This window comes from Podarcis gaigeae (genome assembly GCF_964106915.1).
Source record: "Podarcis gaigeae genome assembly, chromosome: 6".
Classification (NCBI taxonomy): domain Eukaryota; kingdom Metazoa; phylum Chordata; class Lepidosauria; order Squamata; family Lacertidae; genus Podarcis; species Podarcis gaigeae.
In genome coordinates, this window is record NC_139682.1 from 89,149,432 (window position 1) to 89,161,946 (window position 12,515).

The 12,515-nt window shown below is 49.1% G+C and overlaps 1 protein-coding gene across 1 annotated transcript in view; it reads left to right on the forward strand.

The window, feature by feature from the left end:
* The first annotated feature begins 769 nt into the window (after positions 1 to 769).
* LOC310846789 (carboxyl-terminal PDZ ligand of neuronal nitric oxide synthase protein-like) overlaps positions 770 to 12,515 on the forward strand; it is a 68,479-nt gene continuing 56,733 nt past the window's right edge. The window contains exon 1 of the mRNA XM_083743891.1: positions 770 to 944. Within this exon, the coding sequence (XP_083600017.1) occupies positions 822 to 944 (123 nt within the window). The 5' untranslated portion in view covers positions 770 to 821. The remainder of the gene's footprint in view (positions 945 to 12,515) is intronic.

Below are 12,515 nucleotides of genomic sequence, written 5' to 3' on the forward strand. Positions count from 1 at the left end.
TAGCTTTACAATCAATTTAACATTTCCAAGTCTGACTTCCTTCCCCCTCTCTGCGGTTCCGTCAGTTAATTTTCTACTCTGCAGGTTATTACAATAATCCTGCCAATGTTTTTATCTGTTTTCAACTTATTCAAGGAACCATTTCCATTCTTTTTATAAAAAGTTCATCTTGATTTCTTATTCTTCCGGTAACTTTCGCCATCTCTGCATATTCCATAAGTATTTTTTATTATCCGTTCTCCCTTTGCTTCTTTCCATTTTCGGGCAAGTAGTATTCTTGCCGCTGCAGTCGCATAAATGAATAAATTTCTATATAATTTAGGCTAGAATTCCCAGTCCAGTTCCAAGCCGGCGCCCCCCCCCCCCCCAGGTACCGCCCGGCTTCTCCCTTTGCGCCGGAGCCGCCCACTCGACGGCTTATCCTGCTCCACGGATGCCGCCTTGGGGATCCGATCGCTTTTCGGACCCCCGGGAGGGAGAGAGGGTGGTCCGGACGGAGGGGAAGCGCGTCCGACGGGTCTCCTTGGCCAGGACGGCGCGCCGGCGCTCGACTGCTGCGCCGATCGCGGACGGGGCGGGCGCAGCTTCGCCCGGCCGCGCGGCTCCTCCTTCCCGGGCGGCGCATGCCGGGAAGCGGCGGCGGCGGCGGCGTGCGCTCTCCCGACCGGAGCTTCCTCGGGGCGGTGCCGTCCCGGGGCCCGCCTCCCCGGGTTGAGGCCGAGGGGCCGCCGCCGCCGCCGGACCAAAGGAGCGCCAGGACAGCGCGATCGCCCGCCCGCCCGCCCGCCCGCCTGCGCCTTCCCGCCGCCCTCCTCCCCGCGATGCCCGTCGGGGCCTCCCCGTCGGCCAAGACCCGCTACAGCCTGGTGGACGACCGGCACGACCTGCGCGTCCCGCTGCACAACGACGACGCCTTCCAGCACGGCATCGCCTTCGAGGCCAAGGTAGGCGACCGGCGGACGGGGCGAGAGGTCGAGGGGGCTCCCGAGCGCGTGCAGAAAGCCTCTCCCTTCCGAGGCGCACTACCAGCGGTGCATGGTAGTGGGGGGAAGCGCAATTGGCTCTGTTCCTTGGGATGAGGCTGTGCGCTCTGCACGTGCTCCAGAGCACCCTTGCTCCGCATCTGGATGCCAGCCTCGACGGGGGAGAAGGGAAGGTAGGGGCCAGCCCGGTTCGAGTCGAAGGAAAGAGAGCTTTGGACGGGGGGTCCTGCTGTCTCGCAAGGCTCGCCCGTGCCAAGGTGAGGAGGTGGCTCCGAGTCTGCTTGTGCCCCGCGCAAAGGGCACGAGGTCTGCCCAGGGAGTGGGCATGGAGCGAGCTGGCTTTCCTGGGCGCCCCTTCCTGGTGGCCTTTGCTGGGATCTCCAATAATAACCTCAAATATATCAATTTATAATACAGTTATTAATAGCGATAGCCTGCTGGGATCTCCGAGTCCCGGAGTGGCATGGGAGCAGGTGCCCTTTGTCTCTTGTTTGCCAAGCAGGCAGGTGTGCCCTCTTCTTCCCCTCCCTGCCTGGAGAGAAAACAGGGCAGCGCTTACCCACCTGCCCTCTCCGCTCTTGGCTTGCTCTCAATCGGGAGGGGAGGCCCTGGGCAAAGGCGGCTGGGCATCTCAGGTTGCTGGTGCCACCTTTGTGCTGGGGTCCCTGCCATGGCACTCGCAGGCGCTGCCCCCTTCATCGCAAGGCTTTTGCTTCTCCATTCCCCTTTCAAAAGGGCATAGAGTTGAAGGACGAAGTTGAAACTCGCTTTGCTTTCCAGTCCTCGGTCAGTCAGAGCGATGGAGAGAAAGGGTGGGTGGGTGTGATTTTGTGGGGAGAAAGATGGTGCGGGGGGGGGGGAATGTGGGGTGCCACCGGAGCCGAGGGAGAGAGGGGTGACATCTTCTTCTTCTTCTTCTTCTTCTTCTTTGGCGATCAATCGTAGCTGAGTAAGATTATCTTCCATAAACACGGTTTTAACAATGAGTCCGTAAGTGACTGTGGAGGCCAATTCTGGATCCACACGTCCTTCCACAGTGGGGACATTGGTTTCCGGGCGGGAGTTGATCACAGTGTGGATTTGCCAAGTGTGCCTTCCTCTTATCACGTTTCTCCCTTTCGTCCTGAGTTCTAGTGTCTTCAAAGCCCAAAGGCTCTTCTCCAATTGGAGCGCTCGCAGGCCAGTGTTTCCCAGTAGCAGTGTTTATACTACATTTTTTTTTATTTGCCTTGAGAGAGTCTTTAAACCTCTTTTGTTGACCACCAGCATTACGCTTTCCGTTTTTTAAGTTCAGAATAGAGTAGTTGCTTTGGAAGACGATTGGGTGACATAGTTCTAGAGAAAGGAGGCTGGATCCAATAAAACGAGTAGCTGTTGAAATTGCATTTTTAAAATGTGTCGTTCCCCCCAAGCAACCCCTGTCCTGCTTCATCCTTCATCTCAGCCAGAAAGCTTTCTCTCTGCCACATACTTTGGCACAACCTCATAATGTACCCTGACTGCGTTATGCTGATCGCTCATTGCTTAAAACAATGACAACAACCTAAATGACAACAAAAACGATGACAACAACCTATTGCTCATTCCGCCTCTAAAGCATGCAGCACTGGCCTTATTATTATCATTATTTATTGAATTTACATGCCGCCCTATACCTGGGAGTCTCAGGGCGGTTCGCAGAATAAAATCAAGATATAAAACCACAAAATACATAATAAAAACAACCATCCAATAGCTCCCCCCAAAAAACACATTTTAACAGGGCATAGGATGTCAGTCAGGTCAACCAAAGGCCTGATTAAAATGGAATGTGTTTGGCTGGCGCCTAAAGGTGTCTAATGAAGGCGCCAGGCGAACTTCCCTGGGGAGCCACTGCAGAAAAGGCCCCGTTCTCGTGTTGCCGCCCTCCGAACCTCTCAAGGAGCATGAAGCACATGAAGGAGGGTCTCAGAAGATGATCTCGGGGTCTGGATAGGTTCATATGGAAAGAGGTGGTTCTTGAGGTGTTGCAGACCTGAAGGTTTTATAGGTCAAAACCAGCACTTTGAATTGGGCCCGGAAACTAATTGGTAGCCAGTGCAGTTGGACCAGGATCGGTGTAATATGTTCAAACCGTCTTGCTCCGGTGAGCAACCTGGCTGCTGAATTCTGCCTTATCATAAGGTAAGCAAGGGCAGGAAGGAACGGAAGACAGAAGCAGGGATTGCATCTTAGCAGTGCCAGGGAGGGGAGTGTGGGAATAGGTTGGACTCATGAATATAGCAGCAGACCATCTGGTGTGGGGCTCAGTACGGAGACAACTTACCCATGTGAGTAAGTGTAGGAGCGGGTAAGAGGAAATTTGAGCATCCAGGGAGGGAATACTGTGATCTGCTTTGGAAAGGACACTTAGTTTTGCAAAGCAGCTTGCATTAAATAAATCAATAAATCAAATTAGGCGGACGTATTGCAGCAAACAACAGGGATGCGGCTGGCGCTGTGGGTTAAACCACAGAGCCTAGGACTTGCCGATCAGAAGGTTGGTAGTTCGAATCCCCATGACAGGGTGAGCTCCCATTGCTCGGTCCCTGTTCCTGCCATATAGCAGTTCGAAAGCACACCAGTGCAAGTAGATAAATAGGTACCGCTCTGGCGGGAAGGTAAACGGCGTTTCCGTGCGCTGCTCTGGTTCGCCAGAAGCGGCCACATGACCCAGAAGCTGTATGCCGGCTCCCTCGGCCAATAAAGCAAGGTGAGCGCCGCAACCCCAGAGTCGGCCACGACTGGACCTAATGGTCAGGAGTCCCTTTACCTTTACCTATTACAGCAACAGACTCTGGGAGTTTTGTAACCTGCACTGACTCAAAATCACAAAAAAGTCCACACCAGCAATTGGTACCCGGATGTCCCTTCATGCTTATGTATGTTCCATCCTATGTGTTATCCAACTTAGTCCTACATTTCCGTGTTGGATAAAAGTAAGTAATATTCATGAACGATGCCTTATTATGCATTTGGACAGGTATTCTATTGCCCTCTAATCATTAGACTCCTGTTTGTCTCCCATAATCATCTCTTCCCCTCTTAAATTGCATGCAGTGATTATTTTCTTCTTTTTTTAAAAAAAAGCATCAGGTTAGGCACATTTCCACCTGTTCACCAATCCCCCGTTCATTCTTTGTGTAGTTGTGAGGCAGGGTTCTGACATCGCCCAGCCCTGACTAGTTCTGAATGTGGTCGCTCTTTTATTAATTTATTCATTTTACATGTGCATCAAAGCAATTAACAAACATGTCATTAAAACATTGTAGTATGTCATTATTGCTCTCTGCTATCATCATGAATTTGCACGTGTGACCCAGTCACTTCTGGCTACACGGGGCCTTGTCTTCGTTTTTTAATTTTTATTTCCGTAAGCTGGCAACATGGGTTATGATGAACTTTAAAGCCCTAGTAGGTTTGCAAATAGTTGCTTTCCTGGTTGCTTAGGACAAATAAGAATTGCCTAGGTAACCAGGCAAGAACTTAGCTCTTTCTTGAGCACAGATGAATCACACAGATATGTTGGGGCGAGCAGACTAGGTTTTTTTTACAGATAGGTAGCCGTGTTGGTCTGCCATAGTCAAAACAAAAAAATTCCTTCCAGTAGCACCTTAACTTAGTTGGTCTTTAAGGTGCTACTGGAAGGAATTTTTTTGTTTAGGTTTTTTTTTTTTTTTGTTTATGATGGATATTTAGTTAAGCGTTAAATACTGTAGGGGTTTTTTATTATTTTTGTTTGTTACTATGTTATGCATTTTTGTGTTTTTATATTGTGAACTGCCCTGTGAGCCTTGGATAAAAGGTGAAATAAAATCAATCAATCAATCAATAAAATAAGAGTTGGGCAGATTTTTACATGTTGGTTATTGTTAAGGAATTAACTTCACTGGAACAACAAAATGGTTTTGACTTTCCACAACTCTCCATAATGTAATGTCTCCCTTGCAGCAGTATTTCATATGTTTACTTCAGTCGGCGCCTCTCACCTTCCTTAGGGCAAGCAGAATTTAGTTCCACACTTCTCGTCGCGTCGTTTCCCAAGCTTGGAATTTAAATGGGACTCCCTTCTGACTAGACTGCATTCACTTTTCTGATGTTTCCTTACCTGATTTTTTGAATACGTTTCATGCCATCTTTCCCGTGACATAAAAGCCACTTCTAGAAATCTAGTGGGAGTTTAGCACTCATTTCCATGTTAAACTGCTTCCGGGGAGGAAAAATCAGTTTGCAGTATTGTTAACCTGGAAAATAACGGGAGTTTTGCACTGCAATTTGGCAAGGTTTTCATGGCTCAAGCCGTGTGATGAATTTTGGGCTGATATTCCAGCATGCAGTTATTTCCTGCCAATTTTGTGAGTGAAATGGGGACAGACGGACTGGGGACAGAAGCCCTGCTATAGAATCAAGATCAATGAAATGCTGAATCTTCTTGTCAGCTGGGGAGATGGTTGTCCCAACAGCTAGCCTTATTTGAGGACTGTAGCCGTCAGTTACGATATTGCTTCCCATTGCTAGAATGAAGTGGACAGGACAGTGGTGGGTGCAAAACACGACCAGATCCAGATGTTCTCTGGGTGATATGTGACTGAGTGTGTGGTTGACGGACACCATTACAGGAACATCAGAGATGTTGCTCTTCTCTGTGTGTATATGTGTTAATGCTCAGGATGCATAATGTCAAGTGCAAAGCATGGAGATGCTGAGCTGTACTGAAAAAATATAATGTGTAAATGGCTTTAAAAGGGTATCACAACTCTTAAGATGGGCAGTTCCAAGCTGCTGGCATTTTAGGCCATCTTCTGAATTTGCACTGCTTGCCCTTGAATTTCTTCAGAAGCTTCCGTTCTCCTTGGCAGGTTCAGTTCTTCCGCCTCTCCACAGTTACACACATTAGCCTTGCTGACATATTTAGCATTCAATATTTCCATAGTTTGATATACAAAGTTCCTCTGATATCGATGTTTCCAAATGGTGGGTTTTCCCAGAAATGTTTTTGAGTAATCTCTCTGCATCCTTCTGATAACCTTTGTTGGTGATTTAGCAATGCGCTGTGGTCTCAACCACTAAGCCTCTTGGGCTTGCGGATCAGAAGGTTGGCGGTTCGAATCCCCGTGACAGGGTGAGCTCCCCTTGCTCTGTCCCAGCTCCTGCCAACCTACCAGTTCAAAAGCACGCCAGCGCAAGTAGATAAATAGGTACCGCTGCGGTGGGAAGGTGAACGGCGTTTCCGTGCACTCTGGTTTCCATCACGGTGTCCCATTGCGCCAGAAGCGGTTTAGTCCTGCTGGCCACATGACCCAGAAAGCTGTCTGTGGACAAACGTTGGCTCCCTCGGCCTGAAAGCGAGATGAGCACAGCAACCCCATAGTCTCATTTGACTGGACTTAACCGTCCAGGGGTCCTTTACCTTACCTTTACCCTATTCCCTCTCCTGCTGCTTTAAGTCTGAAAGTTTGCAAGCAGGCTGTTCTGTTGTGCCAGAGGTGGCCAGATTCCTGTTCGTGATTCCATTCCACCTTTTGGTTCAGACATGGAACTATTGCATGTCACATGTCTGTTTACATTCCAGCCCTGTTTGCTGGCATAAGCGGAACTTCTGTTGTGTTGCTTTGGCTTCTCTGTCTCTCTTGGAAGGACGGCAAAGAGAGACGACATGTTTCTTTGTCTTGATTTATGTTTAATAAATACGTAGTTTGTTAAGTATGTCTTCATATGCCTCAAGCCTCTTTCATTGCTCAGTTTTGCTCTGCTAAGTAAACTGTGTCCATGTCAGCCGACTTGGGTCACTGATTTATGTCGCACCAGAGGTCAGAGGATCTTTGCAGTGTGGGGCTAGCCAGCTGGCCTTTCGACCCATGGGGTGGCAGTAAGACTGTGCTTTTAGAGCTGGACAACTGCTCTGACCTCTCATTATTCCCCACCCCACCTTCTGCCATTATCTAGCATTGGGAACGATGAAGGTGAGATCATGAATGCCCATCTTCCCTGAGGTGGAACACGGTGGGGGGTGGGTATTGGATCTTGTAGCCCTGGGAGGATTGCAAAAGGGAGACAAGAGACTAGGAGGACCTCTAACCATGACACAGTCTTTCCCAGTGATCTGGGAACCCTGACTCTAGGGAAAATAGATAGAAATGCATCACTAGTTTTCCTATAATATGTGGGCTAATTTGATCGAAGGAGAGGGACTTACCCAAGGTCTCGCCTGAGATAGGTCAGGCCTGAAGCTGTGTTTTCCAGATCTAAGCCCAACTTGTCATCAGTTCCTACTGGGCACAGAGCCAGTACAGTGGTACCTCGGGTTACAGACGCTTCAGGTTACAGACTCCACTAACCCAGAAATAGTGCCTCGGGTTAAGAACTTTGCTTCAGGATGAGAACAGAAATCGTGTGGCGGCAGTGGGAGGCCCCATTAGCTAAAGTGGTACCTCAGGTTAAGAACAGTTTCAGGTTAAGAATGGACCTCTGGAACAAATTAAATTCTTAACCCGAGGTACCACTGTAAAACTCCACAACTGGGTGTTCATAAACAAAGCATCATCTTCATGCCATCTGTGTATAAGACAGCGGTGGCTAAGCTCTGCCCGCCATGGGGATATTGGGTTCCCCCCAGATCTCCCCCATTAGCTGCCCAGGCTGGCTGGCTGGGGCTGATGTACGTTGGAGCCCAATGACACCCAAAAGGCCAGAGATCTGCCACCCACGTTGTACAACTGCTACACTCCGTAAAAACTCTTTGCTGAAATATTTTGGCAGCAGGTTCCTCCACCCAGTTTGGGGTGAGTTAATTACTACTCTCTCTAAATCCCATTTCCTCTGGTTTTGGATTGTGGAGCAATTCATTTCATGTCGGAAAGAACAACGACAAAAAGTTCACAAAGGAGAGCAGGGTGGTGGCAGGCAGGTGGGCAAATGCCAGCTCTCTGGTTAGGTTTCAGGGCTAGCAAAGTTGCATGTGCTGTTCAAACAATGGAGGAGAGGGAGAGAAGTCTATGCAAAGAGCTGAAGTCTGTGCGAAGAGGCAAAAGACATGTGAAGATTCCTTTCATAGAAAGACTGAGCTTTGGGAGTGGGGAGAAGGGGTTTTATTCTGCCAGGAGAACTAATTTGGCAGCAGAAGAAGATGGCATTTTCATATTATAAATGGCATGCATTCCCAGGACCACATTACTCCTGCTCTGGCTTTTTAAATACCTTCCGACAGTTCTACATGTTTTATTTTGCAACCAGGATGTAGGTGGCGTTGTGGTCTGAACCACGGAGCCTCTTGGGCTTGCTGATCAGAAGGTTGGCGGTTCGAATCCCCGTGACAGGGTGAGCTCCCTCTGCTCTGTCCCAGCTCCTGCGTTTCCGTGCGCTCTGGTTTCCATTGCGCCAGAAGTGGTTTAGTCATGCTGGACACATGACCCACAAAGCTGTCTGTGGGCAAACATTGGCTCCCTCGGCCTGAAAGCGTGATGAGTGCCGCAATCCCACAGTCGCCTTTCACTGGACATAACCGTCCAGGGGTCCTTTACCTTTTTTTTAAACCTATGAAAGGAGCCATGGTGGGAATAGGAAACAACACTGCAATTTTACTGTCAGATATAAACTACTGGAGTAAAATATTACTGAGCATGAACTATGCACATGAGATAATTAAAGAATATTCTCTATTAACATTTGTAAATAATAATTATGACAATTTTTGGAAGCAACACTCTTAGGGCAGGCAGAAATTCAGCAGATGATGTTTTTCCCATCGTTGCTACTGCAGGGCTGAATTCTTATTAAAGGTAAAGGTAAAGGGACCCCGGACAGCTAAGTCCAGTCGTGAACAACTCTGGGGTTGCGGCGCTCATCTCGCTTTACTGGCCAAGGGAGCCGGCGTTTGTCCGCACACAGTTTTTCCAGGTCGTGTGGCCAGCATGACTAAGCCGCTTCTGGCAAAACCAGAGCAGCGCACGGAAACACTGTTTACCTTCCCGCTGGAGTGGTACCTATTTATCTACTTGCACTTTGATGTGCTTTCGAACTGCTAGGTTGGCAGGAGCTGGGACCGAGCAACGGGAGCTCACCCCGTTGCGGGGTGCAGTGTTGCCTTGTGCATATTTTCTCAGTCATTCTGCCCCATAACTGCCCACCCCCATGCATGTGCCTTTTCTCCATGCACAAGCCCTGATTAAGATATTCTGAAAGTTAAAGAGTAGGCAATTTAGGGTGTCGGCCTAAGTGCACAGCAGTTAGTGGCTGGCAAGGAGAGAGTTGAGATTTGGTTGAGATGGAGATAAGATAGGTGACAATTCCCTTGTGCGTCTCTTTGCCTCTTTCAGGATGTTTAGCGCTGGACCCAAATGCCTTCCAGTCTGTTCCTTCTGCTACTCAATGCAAGATTGGTGCTAATCTGCATTTGGGACTATAATTGAAAAGCATTCCTGTTTTTCAAATTGCAGGGAGTACGATTTTGAATTAAGTACGAGGAACCTGAAAGGGGAGTTTAGAACCAGAACTGGCTCCCCAGGAGGTTGTGAAATCATCTGCCTTGAGAAAGTTTTCCAGAAAGGAGAAGTTACTGGGGTGGTTTAGACACAGGTGGTCACAGGGACTCGGAAACTCTGTGAAAGGATGGGAAAATGATTCCCCCAACCTTGAAAGCCTTTTCTCCCCAAGCAATTGAGGGGGAGGGTGAAAGTGGACTACAAGGGCCCGGTACAGACCCTCCAAGTGTCCCTATTTTCCAGGGACAGTCCCAAATTTACAGAAGCCATCCCGGTTTCGGATTTGATCCCGGAATGTCCCGCTTTTCCTTAGGACATGCCAGTTTTCATCGGTGAAATGTTGGAGGGTCTGGAGTTATGTGACCTTCAAGTCAAGGAGATAAGATATAGACTTTAGGAGAGATCTGCCCTGTATTGGGTAGGTTTTTTTAATGCTTAATATTTCATTATGTTTATTTATTTGGTTTTTCAGATTACAATTGTACAACCGCATATCCAACAAGATCCCGAAGAATCTCCTGCTGGACTGCTCCCCTTTGTGGGTCCTATTGTTGATCATTTCCTCCTGTATCTTTTATAATAATCCAATTCTTTTATCTCTCCATTGTATCCAAAATTCACCATTAAACTGCAAGTCATATTCCAACCCTACAAATGATTTTAACTGTTTACAATGGTCTTTAAGATAAATTATGAATTTTCTCCATTTTGGCATAATCCATCAACTTGATCTGCCTTTCTTCTCTGGTTGGGACTTTATCTTCTTTCCATCTCTGGGCCAGTAACATCCGCGCAGCCGTGGTCACATACATAAATAGTCTTTTCTGCTCCCTTGGGATTTCGGCACCTAAAATTCCTAAAAGAAAGGCCTCATGGGGTTTTTTTTTTTAGAAAAAGTTATTTTAAATATATATTTTTCAGTTCATTATATATCAGTTTGTTTGTTTTGAAGGGAAGGGAGGTTCAAAGTGCTGCCTCCCCCTTTCACATATCTAAAGCAGCTGCCAGTCAGGATTCTCTTCCAATATAAAAGGGATTTAACAGGTGGGTGATGTCCAAGGCTGTCTTAAGCATATCCAGCACCGTGGTGCAAAGATCCCTCCAGCACCACCTCCTGGGCAACTCCAAAACAAGGGAGGGGGGTTGGAAAATGTCCTCTGCCTCTCCAACTGCCCTGATCCTCGGCGTGGTGGCGGCGATCAAGCAGGAAAACGGGCTGGCGGACATGCTCTCTGGTGTCAGGGCGCCCGAGAAGGCAGCCCAGGAAAGCTGCGCGCCGCCTTTCACCAGAAAGCAGGAGACGGACAACGGACCAGGAACAGGGCTGTCTTTAGCAGATGCAGAGGTCTGGGAGGGAAGCTGTGCTCCCGCCAGCTATATAGCACATTTTTCGCTCTATAAGACGCACCCGGCCATAAGACGCACCTAGTTTTTAGAGGAGGAAAAGAAGAAAAAAAATATTCTGAATCAAATGTTGTTAAAGAGGGAGGATCAGGCTAAGGAGCCGCTGGTCCGTCCGCCCCTTTGGGGAAGCTGGATCTGCTGGCTACCTAACAGCGTTGTCCCTGCTGGGGGGATCGGAGGAGGCAGGCGAGGCGAAGCGACACTCTTCAGCGAAGCGGGAGGAGGAAAGGAAGGGAGCCCTTAGGGAGCTGCTCTGCTCTGCTCCGCTCTGCTGAACCCAGCAGAGCAAGAGGGATTGCTGCACAGCGCCTCTTGGTCTGCTGGCTTCCCAGCGAACTAGGATGAGGGGCGGAAGGGGCTCCCTAAGGGCTCCCTTCTGTCCCTCATCGTGCATCTCTGTGAAGGCAGCACAGCAGGAGGCTGAACAACTCTCACTCTTGCTCTGCCAGGTTCAGCGATAGCTGCGCAGCCTGCATTCGCCCCATAAGACGCACACACATTCCCCCCTACTTTTTAGGAGGAAAAAAGTGTGTCTTATAGAGCGAAAAATACAGTAGTTGGCAGGGCGCAGCTGGCAGGCGTTCAGGCAAAGGGGAGGCTGCTGGCAAAGCTGTGCAGCTCCCCCACTCGCTAGGGCACCCCTGAGAGGCCGGCGCCCTGGCGCAATGGACCATAAGGCCAATGGGAAAGACGGCTCTGGTGATGTCTCTGAAACACTCTTTGTCAGGGCTACATTACCAGCCTATGTGCTGCTTATTTGGGAAAGATAAGGAGTGGAGAGAAGGGGTGGCTTTGTTGCTTAGCCTAGCACACAGCATGCGCCCCTTGATTTCTTAACGGTTCATTTTACATATCAAAAATCCCTGCATATTTTACAAGAACTATACCATTCCGCATTCCATTATAGCATCCATCAAAACTTGTGTACACTGTTGAATTTATCTCAGTGCCGCCAGCGTTTTCAGCTGTAAACAGTTAGTTCAAGGGCCGTCTTAAGATCCCCGGCACCCCCCTTTTCCCAGAGTTTTCGACCTTTTTTTAGGGCTGAAGGAGGCGGGCAGCGACAGGAGGGCGGCTCCTCCAGTGGGGAAGAGGCGGAGGCTGGACGCGGCGCCTCCTGGCTCAGCGGGCCGCTTCGTGCCGCAGTGGCCACAGCAGGCAGCACACTGAGCGAGTGGGCCTGCGCCAAGTGAGCGAGGGCCCGTGCGCCGCTCCCGCTGAGTGCCGGCTCAGTTTTTTCCCTTTCAGGCTTCTGGCGCCCCGCAGAATTCGGCGCCAGAAGGCTAAAAGAGAACAAACCGAGCCAATATTCGGCTGGAGCGGCACACGCACCATTGCTCACTCAGCGCGCACGTTCGGTGTTCCCCGGACTCTCGCTTGGCGCCCTGCGCCACCAGCCTCTATGGCTAAGACGGGCTGGTTACTTCCCATATATTCAATAAAGCTTTTCCAATCTTCTTGTTCACTTCTTCCATAAATTAAGTTTGCAAGCTGTGCATATTGAGTCAACTTAGATTGCCATTCTTCTTTGGTTGGGACCACACTCGTTTTCCATTTTTGGGCTAACAAAACAAGGGCCGTAGTAGTGGCATACATAAATAACCTTTTTGACACCTGGGAATTTCAGTTT